Source organism: Cavia porcellus, unplaced genomic scaffold (assembly GCF_034190915.1).
Source record: "Cavia porcellus strain 051 isolate PalLab524CR breed Dunkin Hartley unplaced genomic scaffold, mCavPor4.1 scaffold_18, whole genome shotgun sequence".
Taxonomy (NCBI): Eukaryota; Metazoa; Chordata; class Mammalia; order Rodentia; family Caviidae; genus Cavia; species Cavia porcellus.
The window spans coordinates 62,753,560-62,776,439 of NW_026947501.1; the positions used below are offsets into that span (position 1 = coordinate 62,753,560).

Genomic DNA, 22,880 nt, shown 5'->3' on the forward strand with positions numbered 1-22,880 from the left:
AACACTGGGAAGGTTGTGTATCTGATATAAAATTTGCACATAGTGCATCTTGAGTATTTCAGTATACCTGTCTCCTGGTTTTGGGTTCAGTGTCTCCTTGGCGTTTAGAAAGGAGGGGTTAAAATTATTGTTTCTAAATTGTCTAGAAGTAGTAATTTGGAATATTTGCCGAGAAATGGTAGGAAAATAAGTAGGTGTGGAAGTTTGGAGTGGGTTGATTTCTAATTAAGGCTTCTAGTTGTCCACAAAGAAGGGAAAAATTTGCTTTTGTGGACATGGGAAGGGGCTCACGTACATGTATGCAGCAAAGTTCAGCCTCTTTCCCCTCATGTTAGCATTTTAACCTCAGTATCAAAGTAGACAGTCTTCACGTGCCATGCACCTGATTTAATGGTTGGGCATTTATTTGCTCACAGACTTCATGGCTGTTATTAAATGCACACTGTGAGCTGGCCACTTGGCTAAGTCTTCTTCACCTTAGATCTATAGTTCTCTGCCCTGGCCAGTGATGATGAGATCACTGCTAATGGACACTTTCTGGGTTGGGGAGCCTGCAGCCCCCTGCTGGGCTGTAACTGGTTTCCATTTCAGTGCTGTCTTTAAGGGGTTGCCATTTGGTTCCAGGATGGCTGCTGGACCCAAGTGGCCATCTGCTTGCTACTCAGCAGACCAACTGAGAGGCAAGATGCTGAGGCAAGGAAAGGGGCTTTGTCCTTACGCCAGTGAAACTAGAAGATGAGTGACTTGTCTCAAAGCCCATGTTGTAGCCAGCTGATTTGGGGGTGGCCTATCCAGGTGTTGGTGGCGGGCCATGGTCTGGAGATGCTTGTCGGTTCTGCCGATCTTAAGAACAAGATCGTTATCTCCTTGGGGTTATTTTTGTTTCTGAGCCATCTGCCACATGCAGTCCTAACACATTACAGAAGGGACAGGCTGGAGAGGGCCACTGACCTCTTGCTCACCCCACACTCATGATAATGAAAGGAAACGTACTTCACCTGGTCCCTGGGGAAGACAGGGTGAGGCAGAGGTAAGTAGGGGGTCAGCACAAGATCTTGTCTCAGTGCTTGACTCGGGGACCTAGACTGCTTCCTATTTTATTTTGCTCAGCCTGACTTCAGCATCTGTTGCGATCCAGCTTGGCCATTAGTTGTCAACTGCCAACCTGTGATTTTCTTTAGTTTTTTTTAGAAATGTGAGTAACAACACACAGGGATTGGAACAAGGTCAAGTTCCATCATCCAATTGCATTAATTTTGCTTTATCTCAGAATGAAGCCCACAGTGGTAAGAAAAGTATGTTTAGGCCCCTTGATTGCATCTAGAAGTGGTGCTGCCCACTGGAAATGAAGGCCTTGTGTGAGCCAGGAGCTGTGTCATCCATTGCTTCGTCTGGCTTCTGCCACAGCAGAAGAAATGCCTTTTTTGTTTGCACTGTGCCTAGTACTCAGTTAAGCAGTCTCTCTAACCGTATATCACCTTGAGTTTTCACAATCACCTGACAAGATCCAAGTTACTATTGCCAGTGTATGAATGCAAAAAGTAAGTGGTCTGTTTTACTGCCAGACTTGGAAAGCCTGAGCCTTTATCCTAAGTTTATAGGCCAACCCACTTGGGACCCCTTCTGTCTGTCTCTCAGACAGAAGCTTTCTTTCTCCAGGTAAATATATTCTACTCTTAAAAAAATAAAAAAATAAATTTATAAACCTCCCAGATCCTTGGTATCTATGAATTCCTCTGTAATTGAAACCAACCCAAATTGCTTCAAATCAGTAGTAACTTCTACTTGTCCTATCTTTGTGGTGTAAAGCACCCTATATGTAGCTCATTCATTGTACCAGTAGTCATGCCCAGATTTATTAAACCATTTGAAAACACAAACCACCTTTGGGGTTGAAATTTATACCATTCATTGCTTGATCTGATACCTGGATCTCTTGCTGGAGATTGAAAGGATGATCGTAATCACTTGGTCCACTATTCTGATAACTCAGTTCTCTGTTCTCTCTGTTTCAGGAAGGAGCTTTGAAATGGAAAAATAGGCACACACCTTGATTCAGCTCATGATGGTGACTGGTTAAAAACGTGAAATATGTGCACTGTGGAATGTTCTACTTCCTGCTTCCTGTGACAGGATGTGCTACTTCTTCTTTTTCAAACTGCAGGTTGCCTACTATGAAATTGGCGTTATCGTCTGTGCTGTCCTGGGCCTGCTGTTCATCGTTCTGATGCCAGTGGTAGGGTTTTTCTTCTGTCTGTGTCGTTGCTGTAACAAGTGCGGTGGAGAGATGCACCAGCGACAGAAGGAAAGTGGCCCCTTCCGGAGGAAATGCTTTTCAGGCTCCCTCTTGGTGATTAGTGTAATTATAAGGCAAGTAGATAATTGGACAATAGCTGATTCCACTTTAGGGCCACTCTTCTATGTTTTAACTTCCACCCGTGAATTTGAAACAAAAATGATGGTAGCAACAAACAGGAAATGGAGAAGTGCTTGTCCAGGAGGAATGGAAAGCCATCTCTGTCACCGGAAGTGAGTGTGGTGGGAAGCTGGCCTGACCTTCCTAACGAGCCAGCCCCCTGGTTTTTCCCCTTGCAGATATCCTGATAGCTCGTAGGCTGCTGAAAGCATTTACCTCCCAAGAAGAGCTGACTCCTCTGAGCTCTGGAGGCAGACAGCACACACAAAGACAGAGCCTGTATTCACTAGTGTTTTCTAAAGAGATCTTGATGGGTGGGTACAGTTCCTGTATTTGAAAATCTGAGAATGCTGTAGAATATAGTAAACTTTCTAATATTATCTAAACCTGCTTTTCTTAAATTTGCTATTTATCTGCTACCCTTTTGTGAAGTCTAGGATGTAGCTCATAATTTAGGATGTCTCTTCTGTCCTTTCTGGGGCTGATTTGGTGAGTCCAGACTGACTCCTTGGCTGAAAATATGCATCAAGGCGCTGGTCTCTGCTCATGATTTTTGGTTACTGTTCCACACTCCCTCATTTGTTCAGCTGATGTTTCCTACGGCAACAGAAACAAACCAAGCCTGTGGATACAGGCCCAAAGACTGAAAGCATCTTCCTTGTGTTTCTCCAAACACTATTTGCTTGGTAGCTGTAGATTTTTCAGCTCTCATTAAGTAAGTGATAATTAGGAATTTAAGCACAAATAGTAAGTCCTCCTTGAAGCGTTAGCAGCACACCCAAGAGCAAAGGTCTGTTAAGTGTGCAATGCATGATTTGGGGCCACCACGCCTGGCAATGCAGTAAACTCTCTGACACACCTGGAGCCGCTCCAAATGTGTCAGTGGGAAATTGTCCTCCATGGACATGAACTGAAAGATCAGGTCGCAGGCCGTGTTGAACACTGTCACTGTGCTAAAATAAAAAAGGAAGAAGATGCAGACACTTGGTTGTATTTTCAAACAACACGTGTGAAAGGATTAACACAGTGAGTGTCTCCGAAAAGGAAATCTCGAGGGAAGGTCGTTGGCTGAGAGGAAGGGACTCTGCTGCAGCTGGCACTCTTGAATTAGTGTAGCTGGCTCCAGCAAGGTCTCCTGAATTAACTAAATTAGATACAAATTGGAAGGACAAAGCCAGAACATTGCCGCTTGCTCTAGGGCAGTGTTATGTGCTGAAGGTTGTGCGGTTAGGCCTTTGTGATGGACATAAACCAGCATCCCAGGATGGACGTGTTTTAGCCTTACAACCTGCTGGTCCGCCACGGGTTTCCTTAGGTTTGGCCTGTGAGCCTCAGGGGTGGCTTGGGCTTCTGGTCTCTCCCTCTCTTCTGTGATCATCTTTTCTAGCTCTGATTTTTGCCTCAGTCTGTTAGTTTCTGTGTCCGAAAAGACTTTGAATCTGTTTCTTTCCATGGGTTCTGAAAGATGGTTTAGGATCCAGTCAATGGGAATCCTGGGTGTCACTGCCTCTGCTTGGCGTTGGGAGTACTGTCTAGAAATCACAGACCACTGTGACTCTGGGGAGAGTTACCTCCTCCTCAGTACCACATGGGTGATGGTTACAGCCCAGAGATCGATCAGGCTCAATGGGGGGTCCCTGTGGATTTCTGGCAACCCGGTGTCTACATGCTTCATTTTTCCAAAGGGCAAGACCCACTGTGTTGCTTCTCATCATAGACTTAGATATCAAAGATGAGGCTCAAGTTAGAAGGGCCATTTGAAAATTTTGCCCTAGTTGTCTTGTTAGAAGAACAAAGCTCTTCTAACAAGTTAATCATTTTCATCTGATGCAAATTCATATATCATAATTTCAGGAAAAATTTTTATTCTGTGTAGTTATTTATCTAAATAAACATTTACATACCTAATAATGGGCTTACCATTTTTTAATAAACATATGCTCCATTGGATTCCTCTTTTTATATTAGATTTCTATTTGCGTTTTATGTGATATATGCTAGTTTGCTCTGAGCTGAGTAGTTTGCATTATGTTTAAAATACGAGACTATACAAACAATAAAGCCACAAAACCAAAAATATACTTGGTTTCTATTTATGTGTATAAAACAAAGACCACCATATTTTCTTTTATTCTCAAGATTCAGATCCATCAAATAAATTTAGATGTTTTTTCTTTTCCAGTATATGTAAGTGTGAAAATTCTTTCTAAAGATGCATGCTATTTTTGCCCAACTAGGTATGAAAAAGTATATTTTTACACAACTGGTTCTAAATTGGAGTTGTGTTATGAGAATTATTTTTTCTTTAGATTTAGAAAACTTTAAATTTGACCATAAACTAGAGGTATTTTGATGTTTTCCTTTTGAAATCCTTACTGGTTTGTAAATATCTTAAACATCAAGAGTTAAATAATAGCTAAATATTTTGTTTTCAAGTAACCAAAGCTAGCCAAGAAAACTAAAGCTCTAGGGAAAGAGGACATTTCTATAAGTATGTCACCAAAATCAGAAGATCAGATCAAAATAGGAGACAGTGTCAACCAAATTAGAAGACAGAGAACAAATGTCTGTGTTAGTGTCATCTCTCTCTTTCTCTTCCTGGCTTAGGGCAGGGCCTCGGGCTTAACATTGACTTCAGCAAAAATTTAATACTATTGATAAACAGTCTTTGATATGACTTTTTAAAAAAATTTTCTCACAAATTCACACTAGTTTTAAATTGTTTTAAAAATTAGCCTCGACTGACTTTCATTTAGCCCTTTTTAGTTCAAAATTTTCATTTTAACTTAAGTTTATTTTTGAGAAAACCATAGGTGGATCTTTGTGTGTGTGGAGCACCCGGGTCGTGCTCTGTCTCTGAGCCTTTCCAGAGGCAGCTGCTGGATGTGGGAGTCGGGACCTGGGCGCAGGTCTGGGGAGTCCGGCTGAGTGGTGTGGAGATTGAATTTCCACCTCTCCCTGGGGGCTCGGCAGACGGGTCTCAGGCCAAGAAAAAAAGAAAACAGGTTTCCTCTCCTTTGTTTTGTACTTGTCATCACTGCATGTTTCAGAATTTCAAAAAGCCTACAGAGTGAGAGAGAGAGGCAGGGAAGGAAGGAGGCAGCAAGCCAGGGAAGGAAAGAGAGAGATGCTGTGCCTTGACTTCTTTTGTATATGTCCAAGTTTCTGAGTACGAGAAGGCAGCTTTGCTGTCACCCTGGGAGCTCACCAAATCACAGGAGTCCTCAGGAAGCTGGCTGCTTTCAGGTTCCTGTGCATTAGGATTTGATCGTCAGTTCCTGGCTTGAAGGTCACAGGAGTCCAATAAAAACGAAATTGAACTATAGCGTGCCTGAAAATCGTGAGACTTTCTTAATGGGAATGAGAGGTCCAGGAATTGTAATTTTAAATTCCGAAATGATCTTTAAAAAAAGATCAGTTGAAGGCTGAAAGCTTTTATTTGGTTTTCAAGGGCTAATTTAATTCAGCAGCAATTTTCAGGGGAAAAATAGCCACAAGTTTTTTACAAAACTTTTTTACTCTAAAAGTTTTAAATATTTACTCATAGATATATATGTGAGACTGTTGTTTTTCCATAACAAAATGTAGAATTATTAAATATAATGTTAATATGCCATAAGTTTTTTTTTAATCCCATCTTTGCTAAAAGTTTCAGGAGATTTTGTTCTGCATAAAAGCACACATTTTTGATAGTCTGATGACATGTGAAGAGCTAGTTGGTGAAGGGATATTCACTGAAAATTTTTTCTTTATTTATGTTACATGAACTCCTCTCTGTATTCTCATATCCTAATAGTTGATGGGTTGTTGTTAAAGTTATAAAAACACAATGTGATTTTTAAAAAATACACAGTAACGTCTAAATAAAAAAAATCTGTGTGTGTGTGTACGTGGTAGAGCTTGGTAGGCAAGCACTCTACTGCTGGGCTACACCCTCAGCCCCAAAGTTCCATTCCTTGATCCTCTATTTTGTTGAAACAAAAGGATTGAGTTAGTGATGGTAAATAGAGACCAGTGGTTCTGCGGAGTACATTTCTTAATTGGTAACTAGTACTTTTGAATGGGGAGGTTTTCCATTAGAATCTAGATCTCCAGGTGCTTGTGGATAATGCAGAGGTCTTGGCAGTACTGGTCTGCCAACGCAGTGGTGCTGGATGCCCTCATCCCTGGTGTCTGTGCTTTCCGGAGCCATAAACAGCTGGCCCACCCCACCTTTGTTCTCCCAGCCCCAGAGAGACCCCTGGGGTCTACTTTCTCCTTCTGCCTGCATTTGCATTTGTTATTCTTCATTTAAATATAAATTTACATTCTGAGGAAGTCTGCACATCAGCTTTGAAAGTGGCTGTCCAATGTTTCAGAATTGTTCAGTACTTTTTTTTTAAAGATAGTATGTTTATTTTCATCAATCCATATGGATTAGCAGAGACAGGAGTCTTTAAATAGTGTTGAAATTTAGTATCATACTGAAATGTTGCATTGCAGTTCATTTTTCTGATTAATGATCGCTTGAGTCAAGACATTTATTCAATAAAGAATCAAGGACAGTTTCTGATTTAGACACTCCAAATAGTTAGGGAATCTACTAACCTGACTCTATGAACAAAAGCCCACTCCTTCAACATCGCTCTTGGAGCACCCCTGGGGGCAGGACTGCATTATGCAAAACTGGCACACAGGTTCCAGGTCTTTGCGGGAAATTAAGGCCAAGGAGCATGTGAAGTGAAAAGCTCCCCATCAGAATTGGAAGGAGAAGCATCTGGGAAATGAAGCGTAGAGATCAGTGAGGGCCAGAGGAAGTAGACTTCTAATTTCCCTTTGTATATGACTAGGTGGGTCCAGAGCATGAGGAATGGCAAAATAATCTGGACACATTGGAGGACAAAGCAAGTGTGCCCAGGATGAATAGTATCTGGGGGTGATCCTTAGTGGTAATCGTATAGAATTATTTTTAATTTGCTTCCATAAATAAAACTGCAAGGGCTGTGCTATAATCCAACTTTTGCCTGTGTGTTTGTTTCCTCTTCACACAACTCAGATCATTACTTTGAGTCACTGGGCTTTGTTTGGCCCGAGGGTATCATTTAATAGCTTATTGGTGTGGCATAATGTCTGCCTCGTAAGTACCTATCCATTAGAATGGACCTAACGGTTGATAAGAGAATCATTCTAAATGGCACAAAATATTACAGATATTTATTCCACCCACCATCGGAAGAAACCCCAAGCTAAAAAGAAAATTTGAGATTTCATGAACATTCAGTAACCCTCTTTTGCAGCTCCAAGAGCACTTACCCAGTGTAAGTTGGATTAGATCCATTTACCTAGTTGGATCTGAAGCTCTAAGCAGATCTTTTTAGTTTGAAGATGTCTGCTGAGGTTCCCAAGCTTGCATAGTGCAGAGAGGAACCAGAATCCAAATCTGGTTTTTCTTCTGCAAATCTGGTTTTTCTCCTTAGTGGTGAGAAATACTGCTCGGGGCTATGTGTGATGTACACCTGTCCAGGCTGTTTGGGCAGCCTCGTGGATTTATGTGACACTGCAAAGGAACAGTTTTTAAGTGAGACAGCAAGGAATCACTGCTTCTAGGAGTGTGTGTGTGTGTAGGTAGGGGTGAGTACCCACGTGTACCAGGACTCAGAAGTTTACCGGGAACACACTAGTTTTTTGTATAAAACCGGAGCTTGGTCACTCTGCTTGCAAATATATGCATTCACAAAGCCCAAAAAATTGCTTTGCTGAGGTCGTAGTGTATGGATTTTCTGCGTGTTTTCTTAAAATTTGCCTATTACTTGCAAAACTTGGTTGTAAAAATCATATCCAGTTTCTATTGGCTGGTCACAAAAAGGAAAAAACCAAACGATTTTAATTGTTTCTGCAGGTAACTGTGTTGCGCTTAGTTTGTGTGCTTGCTGCCACCTAGTGGGCAAATCGAGAGGGACCGTAGCCATTCTCATTTGCAGCGTTTTGAGTGTTCATGGGCTTCTTGCTTTAAAAGCAAATCAGTTTTGTCAAATTACTGTAGACTTCCTCCTGTTTCCGATTGTGTGAACTTACCACCTGCTGCCTTTTTTCTGGATGGGCCTGCACATCCTGTTTATAAAGCCATTTTCTGTGCACAGTATGTTTCGTTTGTACAGAATTGTAATTTTTGCTGAGTGTACAGTACTGTAGTTTTGTGTTGTTATGCAGTATGACACGGAAGAGTTATGTAAACAAAAGCAGAGTGACCGTTAGAATTTCCTTTGACCATGTCTTTATTCTTAATATTGTAATGTACATATCCAGTTTCTATTTGCGGTTCCTCATTTAGTAGGGGATTCATTTAATGATCCAACCTCAGGAACAGAACTTGGTTGTTTAAACAAGAAATCCTCTTGCCTCTGATGTTCTTGTACTTCATGTAAAGTGAGATAATACAATATGTACTCACTCTATTGTGTGTGGCTTCTCCTGTAGCACTTTGATGTGAAAGTAACTTATTTCCCTCCCAAATGGACAGGACAGAAACGGACAATGAGAGAAACCAAGAATCCTTGAGGGCCCCTGGACCTCTCATGTGGTTGTTTCAGCGGCTTCCATGTGAGGGAGCAGTGATGTGCGATGTATGTGTGCATAGGTGTATGTGGGGGGTCACAGGCAACACTGCAGGCTGCTCTGACTCCATGGTAACCTTACCTGGCCACAGTCCGCGGTGGGCCCTGCTCACCCAGTGGAGTCACTTCTGAACAGGACACTTGGTCTTGAATGCCGATTTGTCTTTTGGGAGATCTGAGTCCTGTTTCACGGCCCATGGTAGTGTCACCTGGGGGTCTGAGTGGACAGGAGGGATGGAGATGGGCCGCCTTCTGGAGCCCCATCCACTCCTGCTATGCAGCAGACCCAGGATACAACATCCCTCGGTAACTGTTTTGCCTTCCACTGCAGCGTCGGCATCCTGTTCGGCTTTCTGGCCAGCTTCCACATGCGGGACTGGATCCAAAGGACCCAGAGCCTGGCGGACAGCAATCTCAAAGACTTTCAAAAGCTCCTGGGCGGAGCTCCGAAGGTAACAGTCCCAGTCAGGACTTCGCATCCTGAGTCTGTTCGGGTTTCTGTGTCTGTGTCTATTCTTGGCCCGCACCCTTCTGGGAGCCCAGCAGATCCCTGTAGATGGGGTTCTCTTAATGCCATGGATAAAAAACAAAGATCACAGGTGACCCACAGGCTTGCAGAAGCGTAGTTTCAGAATTAGTGTTCTGATTTTGCTTGATTTTATTTTACTAAGGTCTAACAAAATCATAATACACATTTTAAAGCTAGTTAATTTTAAAGAGTCTCATGATTCTTTTAAGTCTTGGGGAACTGGTATCTTTTCCCTTGGGCAGTACAAAGAACTTTTCATCCCTTGCACAGTTGCTCTTACAGTGAAATCCTTTTGACTGTAAACACCCATGTGTCAGTACCTGTATGTGTGTCATGTTCCTCTCTTACACACTCATGTGCACACAGGTTGTCTGGTAAGGACAGAATGCCTAAGGGGCAATGATGAGGGAAGGCCCTCAGAACATTCTCTGGAAATGTGGCTGGGCAGGAATTCGCCTAAAAATGCAATGCTTATGTGTACCAAAGTCAGCAGGGGAAAGCCAATAATGGCCCACTGATGAGGAAGCCTGCCAGTGGAATGGACCTTTACATGCAGGCTGTGTTCTTCCACAGCCTGTTCTGTCTATTCTGTCCTAAGAATATTAGACATTCAGTATGTACTAGTTTTTTGTTTTTAAACAGTTGGAAATAAAATAAAATAAAAAAAGAGAAAACATGCACACATTTTTAAAATACCGAGAGCAACTAGTATTATGGCCTGAGTGCAAGATGGAAATGTTTGTTTTTCCTAATCTTTGAGTAAATATTCGTAATATTTCTTATTTGACATTCTAAAGACTCCCAAGATCAACTTTTTCCCTGAAAAGCTGGCATACTTGGACAACACTGATGGCTGGTGAAGTCTGGGGTGGCTTTCATACACCTTCAGAGGATAGAAAATGGCCATCACTTTGGTGGAAATTAATTTGGTTCAGCATACGTGAAGGAGTCTAATAAGTCATTACAAGCTGGATAGAGGATGTGAGTGTACCGACAGAATCAGTTGACAGAATAAAGGCAACTGGTCTCAAATAAAATATGTTGAACTTATTCTAGTAATTGTAGAAGAAAATTTAATTAGTGATCCATATTTTCACTAAGAAGGCTTTCAGTAGTTGTTGAAAAATGATAATCCGCAGGATTCCTAAGGGAATGGGAGATGAGTCCTCTGAGCCACTGTAGACAGCAGGGCACTCAGCCCCTTCAGAAGCCATGTAGGAAGAGTCAGTAATACGAACCCACTGTGCCACACTGCAAATGGCTGCAAATTCTTGATAGTTCCTCATGTCTCCCAGCCATTGGTGTCCAGGCTGTCTGTGATGTGCTTTTGACCAGGACAATTCATGACTTTGTGCTAGTCTTGATCTTTGGCTTTCAGAGGCCTTGCCATGCCCACTCTTACTGGCAGTAGGGTCACCATGAGAAACCATCCCATACTGGTCACTTGGAAAATACAGGGTCATGTGGAAAGAAAGAGACCCCACCTGTCTCCAGCCATGCTGTCCCCTGACAAGAAGGTCCATGTGGCAGTCCTCAGAATCATGAGACATAAGGAATCATTCCGAGTAACAATGCAGAATAAGTAGACTCATGCTTATTAAAGGAAGTGCTTTTTGGTCAGTGGCCAGATAGTGTTATGAAGAAGTCTGAGGGTCAGGAAATAACAACATTTCTGAAACTTTCTGGGGTTCTTAACGTTCTGATTCAAATTAATTTTTTTGGTACCGGGGATTGAACTCATGACCTCATGCTTGCCAGGCAAGCACTTAAACCACTGAACTAAATCTCCAGTCCTTAATTCAAATTAATTTTAAGTTAGTTTCAGGTTACTTTTTGAATGTCAAGCCTCTTCGCATGAGCTTTGTATTGTGGCTTTGGACCTTATGAGAACAGTTTCATGGCATTTTCTTTTCCAGCAAATTAACTACATACTGGCTCAGTTCAATACCACCAAGGACAAAGCATTCTCCGATCTGGACAGTGAGTAACATGTTGCGTTAAATTTTGTTTGTTTGTTTTTGTTTTGGCTCTAAAGATACTGTGGTCACCCCCACCCCTATACAATCTGACTAAGAAATGCAGTAAGTGAAGATAGGGAAAATGGAAAACAATTCCCTGGCATGATTGACAGCTTGCAGTCTCTTACTGGATGGTCCCAATCCAGGAGTTCTTAAAAGCTTTTGTTTCATAAGCAGGAGGAGTTTTGGTTTTGTATTGTACATTTCTTGAAAACCTTCTGCTTTCTTGGGCCACAAGCACTGTTGTTCATTCACTGTATGGGACAAAAAGTGTGTCCCTGCCAGTTGCCCTGTTGAAGTGGGCTTCACAGATAACAAGGGGACAGTGCTGGTCCCTTTATGCCACAGGAGTCTTGCACAGCTTGGCTTAGTGGTTCTCAGCTGTGGGTGACATTTGGTGACATCTGAAGACATGTTTGGTTGGCACCATGTGGTGAGATGGGAGCTGTGTACTGGCATCTGTCAGCAAAGGTCAGGGAAGCTGCTCAGCACCCTAGGGTGCACACAACAGTGCCCAAAATAACAGCAGTGCCACCAGGTCTAGTGGAAAAGAGGGGATAGATGCAGTTGCTCAAGGTGATAAGCCCTGTGTTCATGGCACAGATGGTCTACGGGTCCGTGTGACTGAGTTTTCTCTGATGTGGGGAATTCGAAGTATGTGACAAACCTCCACACCAGAGCCAGCCCCTGAGCAGGGTCTGGATTAGAAAGTGGAATCGCAGGGTGGGAGGCGGGGTTCGTAAGGGACCTATACTCACCCAGCCTTCTGCTTCTTTGAACCCAGATATTAATAACCTGCTTGGAAGCAAAATTCACAACCGACTAGCAACCAAAGTGACTCCTGTTCTGGATGACATCAAGGTCACGGTGGCAGGTAAGCATGGTGGCACAAATGATGACAAATGGAGGCAGTTGAGGGGTCCCCCTCTCTAACCTGGGTTTTCCTGAGAGTTCATCCAGATGAGAGCCTAAGTCTGAGGTCGTGCAAACAGACCAAGTAAAGATGCACAGAGACATGGCAGTTTGCTCAAAATTTGTACCAAAGCTGTTACAGTGATGGCCTGAAAGTGATTTGAGATGATAGTGCCAAAATCATTTTTGTTAATAAAGTCTTTTTGGAACACAACCGTAGACATCTATCCATGGGTACCATTCGTCATGGCTTCTGAGATGGCAGAATTGGGCAGTTGTGACACAGACCATATGACCGACAAGCCTAGGATATTTGCTACCTGTGCTTGCAACGAAAATGTGTTTTGACCTTTGATATAGAAGAGGAATAGGGTATAGAATTTTAGGCCTTCTGAAGTATGGTACTTTTTCCTTTGCCTTCTGATAGAATAACTTTTAGAAGCAAGAAGTTGCATATATATCTCCAGCTCCTCTATGAGCAGTGGTTTAATCAGATGCACTTTAATAATAAATGTATTTTACTACAGTGAAAAAAAGACCTCAGGAACACAGAATACTCCAGTCTTCCAAATGCTGAGAGCAGTGTCAGTGCTGGGCCCTGCGTGGAGGGGATGATTTCCTCTCCATGAAACATCGGGCTGGTATAAATTATGCTTTCATGAGCTGGTGTTTCTGAGACAGTAGAGCACAGTGGGTGGGGTCATGTTGAAGTTGTGTGAGTGTGCCTGTTTTTTATGGTGTTTCTTATGGTTCAACAGTCCGGGAAAAAAACTGAAGAGGGTGTGCGGAACAGGCCAAGAGTTGGCAGGATTGGTCTTAACTATTTGGAAAGGTCTTTCCTGTCTTTCTCCTTGACTTTGCAGAGGACCTGGCGCAGCTCAAGGAGAGTCCTCTGATGCCTTCGATGTCCCCAGACGTCTGATCTCAGCTCCAACCTTTCCTTCCCAGGGCAGGAAACTCAGACCCAGAGAAGGGTAGAGACCTCAAAGACCCAGGCCTCCTGTCGTCCTGTCTTTTTTCTTTTCCCGTGTAGCTACTTCTTCCCTCCTTTCTTTCCCTGGCTCCTGCCTGTCATTCTGTTCTTACTTCCTGCCTAAGAGACCCATCTCTAGGTCTCTTCCTCTTATAAAGACACCAGTCCTGCCTAACTAAGGTCCCATGCTTACAGTCTTATTCAACCCAAAGGTATTTTCTTCACATACAGTCACATTGAGGGTTAGGACATCAGTGTGGCCATTGCAGGGGGATCCTTAGTCCATAGCTGGGGAGTGGAGAAGTTCAGACCTGACAAAGCCTGTGCTTTCTGAACAAATAGGGTCAGTGCGTAGGGAGTGTCTGGCTGTTGGCAGCAAGGCCACGTGGTGAACCTTGGGAGGATGAGTTGGGAACCTGAGGTTCAGGTGTGGCTGTGGGCTGATGCCAGGCACCCTTGCACCACATCCCCTGTGCATCGGTGCATTTGGAGGGCGAATCTCCCAGATCTCCAGCTCTAAGTTGCACAAGGATAAAGGCCGTGCAAAAGTCCGTGACCAATACAGCTCACCTGGTGTGGGTGGACCTTTACCTTTGCCAAATGTCCCTACAACCTTTAACATTTAAATTTTAGAGCTCCCGCGATGAAAGCGATTGGAGCAGACTTTACTTTTCCCCATCTGTGCTTCCTGTGTTAAGGTTGTACTTTTTTTTTTAAGCCACCCTGAATAAGTCACAGTTTATTGAGCTCCGGTTGCTGCCAGAGCTTCTTCAACCTGCTTAACAAATCGCTGTAGCAAAGTTTTTGCTAAAACTTCTTCACAGCCTTTGTGTTTTGAGCCTGTGGAGAAAGCCCAAGCATGCAGTTCTTTTGTGCACATCGTACATCATATTTGAGTTGCAGGTCAGGACCTAGAGAAGAAATGAGCGGCACTGGGCAGGCGAAATGTTAATTAACCAAAATTAAAATCTGAAAAGTCTTTTCTACTTATCTCAGATGCGCAATTTATGTGGTCTTGATATGCTTGAATGAATCCCAGAGTTATAACCCAGTCAATATTTTTATAGGCACAAAGTGCTTTGAAGCTTTTGGAAGATATATGTTTATTACCTCTGAGTCCTTCTCGGCACATGTCATAACATTATCTATACCCCAGAATGTCTAGAGATGATGCTTAAGCATACACATTTCCTGGGTCATCCATTTATTTTATCATCTCTTCTTTCTGTCTCGTTGTTTGTTTCTGGTACTAAAATAATTCTTCTCGAAGCAAAGGGGGAAGGATGATGGGAGGTAGAGCTCTAATGTTACAGCCGGGGTTTGCGGGGCAGGATTTCAGCACATGCTCGTTTGCATTTGCTGTGAGTCTCTGTTTTTTATTTTGCTGTGTTGTGTATTTATCATGTGTCCTCCCGTGTGCTGGGTACCAGGCCTCCTGCTTTGCTATTAGTGCTGAGAAGTAGGCAGGAGGGATGAAAATTGACTCTCAGGGGCTCCTTGACAATCCTTTTTTAGGTACTTACATCTATGACCGTCACACTGAGCTACATCCGCAGCTCTGTGTTTCATTTTCCATTTTAACATAAGTTCTTGCTAAGTCCCTAAATTACCCAGACTGGGCTAACACTTGGGAGGAAGCCTTCTGCTTCAGCCTCCTAGAATGCCTAGGATTAGGTGAGAGAACTTGAGACTAAGGGTCATAGAGAGCCCAGTTCTGGAAGCCTCCTCAGTCTCTGGGTAAAGCCTCAAAGCTGGTTGCAGTATGGAATGAGACGAATTAATATGGGTGACACTGTCAGTCTTAACGGCTCAATCACAGACTCCTCACGTCTAGGTTAGGACCCGGCCTGCTCCTTGACTTCAGAGGAGGAAGCCGAGGTCTCTGGAGAGGAAAGCTTTTACCAAAGGCAGCCTAACAAGGCTGCAGAACCATGATGAGACCTCAGGCCACTTTCAGCAGATGCCACAGCACCGTGGTGTGTGTGTGTGTGTGTGTGTGTGTGTGTGTGTGTGTTTGCACTCAGAACACTCAGGTCTTATGTAGCTCTCAGGGAAAGGGAGGGACACACCATTTTTTAAGCCCCCCCCCTTTTGCTCACAGCACTCAGTGACTGGGTGATGCTCAGTTATCCATTTTATTCTCCAAATTCTGGATCTTGTTGAGGACGAAGAGTTACACCCACCGCTCTGCCATCTTCCTCCTACCCCTGTCATTTTTTGTCTTGTGAGCCACAGAGCAAGAAATCTGACCAGAAAGACTTAATCACTTTAGAAGAACAGTGGCTTCCAGCTTAAATTTCCTGTCTTTTACCAAGGTGTAGAGAAGAATTGAAACTCCCCACGCCCCTCTCTCAAGGATGGCGCTCTGCCCCACCCAGAAATCACACGGTGAACAGTTCTTCAGGTGTCTCAGCATGGCTATGTATCCCGGGTTTTGCATGGGAGTCCCTGTGTAAAGGACAGAGTCACCGACTCGGAGACATTCCAAAGCTGGTGGTGCCAGCATTTTATTACAAGGAAACTGGCTGAGGAAGCTTCTAGAATCTACTTGTAGCCTTATGGGAAGCAGCGAAACTGGGATCTAAGCCTAAATATGCCCAGATCTAAAACCATGTCCTTTCCTGTGGCTCTAGGTTTAATTCTAGGTTTCTGAATATTCATAGGTTAGAATGTGTCTGGGTTTAACTTGTTTCTGCATGGACTGAAACTTCCTGGGATGGACTTGGATGCACATCTTCAAGGTCAAGCAGCAGTGTCCTTGTCCTCCACTTAATGGGGCACCCAGAGGTGCTGGACCCTGATTCTGGTTTCAAAGAAGCCCCACACAGGCGCACTGAGTTGTGGCGGAGCTGCAGGGGAGCCCTGTGCGGCTTCTTGGCTGAGCACCCCTCATAGTGTCTGGGTGATGTGGGTGCAGAGTTCATCTTTGTTCACAAGCGGGCAGTGCCTGGGTCACCGGCGCTCATGCACTGTGTCCCTTCTGCAGCCATCAAAGTGACCAAGGAGGCCTTGGAGGGCATGAACAGCAGCGTGCAGAGCCTGAGGCAGGGAAGCCAAGATCTGCACAACAGCCTGACCAGCGTGAAAAACGACATCCAAGGGGCGCTGGGCGGTGATGAGTGCAGAGCAGGCCCAGCAGTGCAGACCTGCAATGACATCAGGGCATCTCTAGACCAGCTGGAGGGCACCCCCGGCCTGGACCAAGTGAGCAGTACCCGGCAGCTGGGGTGGAGAGCAGTTACCCCCAGCCCTGGCAGCTTTGTAGGGACCTCTGTTAACTACTGTGGGACAAGAGCAAAGAACATAACAGAACCTCTGCATAGGAGTTTGTGTTAACTTTTTGTTTTTTGTTTTTTGCTTTTGAGAGAGGATCTTGCTCTGTAGTTCTACCTAGCCTGGAACTTACTAGGTAGTCCAGCCTGGCCTGGAACTTGTGATGACCCTCCTGCCTCAGCCTCCCCAGTGCCAATACTACATCACACCATGCCTGGCTTATATAGACCTTTAAAATTAAAATATAGCCTGGTGTGATGGCACACATCTGTAATCCCAGCATTCAAAGAGCTGAGGCAGGAGGATCACCATGAGTTTGATATTAGCCTGGCCCTCATGGTGAATTTGAGGCCAATCTGGACTACATAGTAAGACTTTGTCTCAGAAATCAGAAACAAACAAAAAAGATTTTTAACTTGACTCACATGCTATCTCTGGGTTAAATTTCTTTGTCTTTTTTTGAGCTAACTGCAGCAGGAGACCTCTAAACATCTAAAACTGAGTGCTTAGAGAGCCTACTGTGAGCAAAATATTTTTCCCCAAGTAATGTCCTATTGTTCAGAAGAAAGTGAAGCCGTATCCCAGCAGATAGGGTTTGGATCCCAGGTAGCTCTCCTTTTTTATTGGGATTAACTTGGAGAATCTTTATATTTTGTCTTATACATTTTCAGCTCCCATCTGTGGATACAGAACTTCAAAACATTGGTAACATTTCTACAAGCAATTTGGATGGCCTAGTCAACCTGGTATGTTTTTTTTTTTTTAAATACAATGGCTTACTTTATATCATTTACCTTTATTTTTATATACTGGGGATGCAACTCATGACCTTGCACTTGCCAGGCAGACACTTGTACCACTGAACTATATCCCTGGCCCATTAATTTATATCACTTGAAGAATAGACTAGTGTGTAAGAAAATAGGAAGCTAGTAAAGAAGCCTTGATATTCTGAAGAAGGAATCCCAAGAAAGCCAATAGTTATGTGGTTCATTATTGCAATTCAAGAAATTTTTATGAAGCATCTATTATGTGCAAAGTATCATGCTAAGACCACTAGAGAGCAAGAAAACCATGACCTGTGCTTCCCTGGGGCTCAGGACTCAGTGTTTTTATTTATCCTAAGATTGAAATTGACATTCTCAGTCATCAGCTGTAAGGCTGAGTGAAATTAATCAGACACAGCTTAAACATTACATAGTTTCTCTTATATGAGATGCTCAAAGCATTAGGAATTAAAGAGTAGAATAAAAGATAGATAAAAAGAAACAGGAAGATAAATCTTTTGCAAATGGGAAGAGGATCTAGTTATGGAAAATGGGTGGGGTAAGGTCGTAGAAAAAGATATGCTGTGGGTATATGTCTACTCCCCATAGGAAGTATAATCAACATGCATTAATGAAAAATAAAAAAAAATGTGGTCATGAAGAGTCCAAAGAAAAGTCTCTTCTGAGAACTTTTTTTTGTTGTTTAGTGGTGCTAGGAATCAAACCCAGAACCTTGCACATGCTAGGCAAGTGCTCTACCTAGCTCTGAGAACAATTTTTAATTGAATAAATTGAAAATCATGCCAAGTTTTTCATGTAAGATGTTTCCATAACTTAAAAAAAAATCAACCTATTTGCTCATACAACTCCAGGAATTATTATTATGCACAGGTGCAAAAAAGGACTTTATTTATTTTATTTCTCGATTTTATTTTTTATTTTTTGCAGCATGACAATCACACTGACATTTTTTTAATTAAAAAATAAAAGACAGAATGAAACCAAAAACAATGGAAGAAAATAATAAAGGTCAAAAAACACAATCCCTTATCAAACTGTCAGCATTATTTTTCTTATGGATTGACATTTTGACTCTTACATTTCTGTAGAAGTAAAAAAGACTAATAGTCTAAACAACTTTGATAACAGAGCAAAATTAGAGCTCCAGCCCTTCCCAATCCCACAAAATCACACAAACCATGACAAAATGGCATTGATACCAACATAGACAAGGCACCGAAATACCAATATAAAGTCCCAAAATAGATGCCCACACAGACATTTGATTGCTGGCAAAGATCAAAAGCAGGGAAGTGGAGAAAGGATTTTACCGTCAACAAATATACTGGGACAACTGGATCTCCACATGCAGAAAACCCAACCTTATTACACACCCAAAATTTCATAAGACATCCAAAAGGCAGCCCAAAGGACTCTCGGTGGGTTAAAGTGAAGGTGGGTGTGACCTGAGTCCTTGCTTGGCTGAAGTCACTCTCTCTGGGACAAAATATGTGTTTCTTCCTTATCATACTAATGAGACAGTGTGATGATTATGCAAAGGCTCCATTTATTAGCCAGCCACCCACCCGAGCTGATGAGGCTACTGTGTCGCTTGCTCTTCGCACACTGGTGTCACTGCGTTTGTGAAATGACAGAACTGAGCTAGCATAACCACAAGACCCCCTGTAGCCATGAACTGCCCGCAAAGGGTGAAAAGTCCAGGGGAAGACAAACTAGAGGAGCCCTGCGGATGGCCTTCTCTGAGTAGCCTGTGGCACAGAAGACAAAGTGAGAAGTGGCAGGCACCGTAAATCTTTTTTTATGTATACAAAGATATATTTTTAAAATTAAGTTAATAGGTACATTTTAGATATACATAATAACCACATTTATCATAGGGAGTTGGTACCTGTACATACTATATCTTGATTCTTTTTCCCTCCCTGCCTTTCAACCTCTTTCTCTTATTTACAAAAGTCTGTTTCCATTTGTTTTCTTCTATTCTTTTTTTCCTAGTTCCTATTTTAAACATTTTCTTTCTATTTCATAATATCTATTATACATTTTGTTTCTTATTTACGCATTGGGATTCTCACACCAGAGAAACAATGCAATATTTAAACATGTATGTCCAATTTATTTCCCTTAAAAGTATGGTCTTAAGTTGCATCCATTTAGCTAGAAATGTCTCAAGTTTATCCTGTGTTATGACTGAGTAGAACTCCATTGTATAAAAAAAGCCACATCTTGAGCCATTCATCCTTTGATAGGCATTTGGGTTTGTCTCCAAGATTTAGCTATTACAAATTGTGCTGCTGTAAACATGGGTGTGCATGTGTCACTGTGGTATGATGCTTTTAATTCTTTCAGGAAGAGCCTAGGAAGGGGAATAGCTGGGTCCAGCGGGACCTCTAGTTTTAGCTTTGTGAGGAATCTGATTTCCACACCAGTTGCACCAGTCTGCACTGCTCCTAGCAGAAATCTTATGCAGATTGTGACGCCAGCTACAGGATTCCCTCGCATAGAGCTGTCCACGCCAGCAGTCAGCTCAGCTCCAGCTCACCCCCTTCCCAAGGAAAGGTTGGGCACTCAGAGATGGCCTTTAGAGATAATTCTTCCCACTTCTGAGTTAGCCCATGCCGTGGGGTTCGGTATGGTTTTTGTTGTGTTTCAGTTTGAGGTGCTCTACAATTTTTATTGCCTATAATTTGTGCTTTAGGACTCCTTCTTTGACAAGACTAGATCCCCTCGTTCATCATTGCTTTGGAGGGGAAGATTCTGTCTTTAGAAATTCACTTCCTAGCTGCACTGGCCTGGTGTGCTACTCAGGGTTTCTGAACCTCAGCACAGCTGGCTCTGGTCTGGTCTGGAGAGTGCTTTCCTGGGTGCTGTGGGATGTGTGTTTGCATCACCAGTTTGAACGTATGCAGTGGCAGCAGTGCCTGACAGTTGTGACAGTGAAAATACCTCAAGTTATTGCCAAACGTCCTTGGGGACCAAATTATTCCCCCTTGGTATATATATATATATATATATATATATATATATATATATATATGGTACATATATGTATATATAATTTCCAGCATCCATCTGAGCAGACAGATGGATTTTAAAATTATGGGAACACTCTATGTGCAAAACTTTCAATCTGATCTTCCATTTATTCAGTTTAAGGTAAATACTTCCTAAGTGGGATTTTTGTTGTAATTGTCAGATACTTGACCAAATTTGATAATTTCTGCCTCAGAATAAACGCTATGTTTTTGTTTTACTTCTCTGTTCTATACTAAGCCGAAGGATAAGTACTGCTCTTCAACTTACCTTGTACATCAATTTATGTTGAAATATTTTTTAGGGATATGCCTTCCTGGATTCTGTACCTGAGGAGGTGAAAAACCAAACTGAAGGGGTCGTGCAAGGTGAGACATCCTCTTAGGACACTTGGTATCTGTCGTCTTGGTTATTTTGTTAAGAATCCTGTGTTTGATTAGTGTGAAGAAATACATTGTTGCAAATTGTGTGATTCTGTTCTAAAAAATCCTTTCTTACTCCTGCATGAATATGAGATTTTCACTTAAGTCACTTCCAATCAATTACATAGATTTAAAAAAAAAAAAGAAGAAGAAAAAGTGCCCTTATTTAAGATGATTCATGGCACTGCGGCCAGCTGGTGATGCCACACCGCAATGGTGAGTCCCCAATGTGGGCTCCTACAGAATTTGGAAGGTCATATTCTGATTGTTTTTATCTGGAAAAAAAAAACTATACTCTGTTATATTTTCCAAATGAACTTAAATGGAATTTTTGAAAATTTATTTATTTACTTAATACTGTGTATGAGGTTCTGAGGATTTATTTTGTCCTTCTGGAAGGTGTTTTTTGTTTGCTCACTCTGCTGATGCAATGGTATTTTAGGTTCCTAAGGCTGCATAGAGTTCTAGAGACAGAATCTTTATTGAGAGGGTCTAAATTCTTAAATCATCCTGGGTTTGGTGGAGCATACCTGTGATTCCCAGCACTTGGGAGGCTGAAGCAGGAGGATTGCCGCGAAGTTCAGGGTCAGCCTGGGCTACATAGCTACTTTAAAACCAACGTGAAATCTAAAAGCCAAATAAATAAATAAATAAATAAATTCTTAAATGACTGAGTCGTGCTATCTTTAGGTTATGGTACTGGGGTGAATGTGAAGGCAGAATGGGCCAGATGGCTAGTTATACCATATTGGGCATAAACTTGGGGTATTCAGAAAAAGCCTCTCTCATTTATCTGCCCAGTAGTTCTTTTTCTGCTTCCAAAGTGCTTTTACAAGGTTGTGTTAATGGTATTTGATGTGCTCCCCCTTAATAATGCTCTATCATGCATTAAGAGCTTTGGTAGGGAGGTCTTCATCCAGTGTATTGTGTTGCAGATCTTTGTGGGTTCTGGGGTTTGACAGAGCCCTGGACCTCCTCTGCGTTTTGTCATGTGGTGTTGTGCAGACCCCTTGTAAGGGTGACACAGTCAAGTGAGTGCGCACAAGGTCACTGCCCACCCCTGTGCGTTCTCAGGGCCTGCAGGCCTTTGGGGCTAAGGCCTGCTTTGAAGGCCTATTCCGTGCCAGGCTTTGCGGGTGCTGGGGATGTGAGTGTGTGAGGCTCAAGTCCTGCCTGTCTTTTGGCCACCGTGCTTGCAGATGGCCTGCATATGGGAGGCATTCTAGAGGAAGCTGCGTCCAGACAGGAGGCCTGGCCACAAGAAGGAACAACCTCATGTGCCCAGGGAGGGCGAGGCAGGCAGGGGAGGGACATGGCCCTGGGCAGCCTGTGGGTCACAGCTGTCACCATCCCAGAGCGCAGGCCAGGCCCCCTGCCTCATCTGGGGGAGGATCCTCAGGGGTCCCTGCCCCTGAGCCATGCGAGGAGTCGGGGAGCCACCCCCCATGGGACTCAGCGGAACCGCATCCAGACCTCCGGCTCTGCGTTTATGTCTGCGTCTTTCTTGGGTTTTGAAATTTCATATCCATATGAACAACACACTTTCAAAAAGGTTCCCGTTGATCGTAGTGGTGAATACCTGTCATCGCAGCTCTTGAGAGGCCGAGGTAGAAGGATGCCCATGCGTTAAGGAGACCATCAGGGTCACAGAGTGAGTTCCAGGCCAGCCTGTCTGAACTATATAAAGAGCCTGTCTAACAACAACAGCAAAAAGTTCCAGCTGTGTTTATGTAATTCCATGTAAGACCAAGCTACCCTGTCTGGCATTTACCCCTTAAGTCCCCAAAGGCCTCAGATCGTATTAGTCTTCGCTGCTGTTGGGAGGTTCCTCTTCCTTTCAGGATCCTAGAGGGTCAGTGGACTCCTGAGGGGTGAGCCGCCCTCGGTATGTCCTTGGCAAGCAATGACACAGGGTTGTGCAGG

At 43.1% G+C, this 22,880-nt stretch overlaps 1 protein-coding gene across 8 annotated transcripts in view; it reads left to right on the plus strand.

Moving 5' to 3' along the window:
* The window catches only part of Prom1 (prominin 1), an 89,983-nt gene that overhangs the window by 40,042 nt on the left and 27,061 nt on the right, over positions 1 to 22,880 (plus strand). For all 8 annotated transcript variants that reach the window (XM_063230130.1, XM_063230132.1, XM_063230131.1 and 5 more), the window contains 7 exons: positions 2,165 to 2,370; positions 9,341 to 9,461; positions 11,455 to 11,518; positions 12,341 to 12,430; positions 16,428 to 16,645; positions 17,386 to 17,460; positions 20,840 to 20,903. In XM_063230130.1, the coding sequence (XP_063086200.1) occupies positions 2,165 to 2,370; positions 9,341 to 9,461; positions 11,455 to 11,518; positions 12,341 to 12,430; positions 16,428 to 16,645; positions 17,386 to 17,460; positions 20,840 to 20,903 (838 nt within the window). The remainder of the gene's footprint in view (positions 1 to 2,164; positions 2,371 to 9,340; positions 9,462 to 11,454; positions 11,519 to 12,340; positions 12,431 to 16,427; positions 16,646 to 17,385; positions 17,461 to 20,839; positions 20,904 to 22,880) is intronic.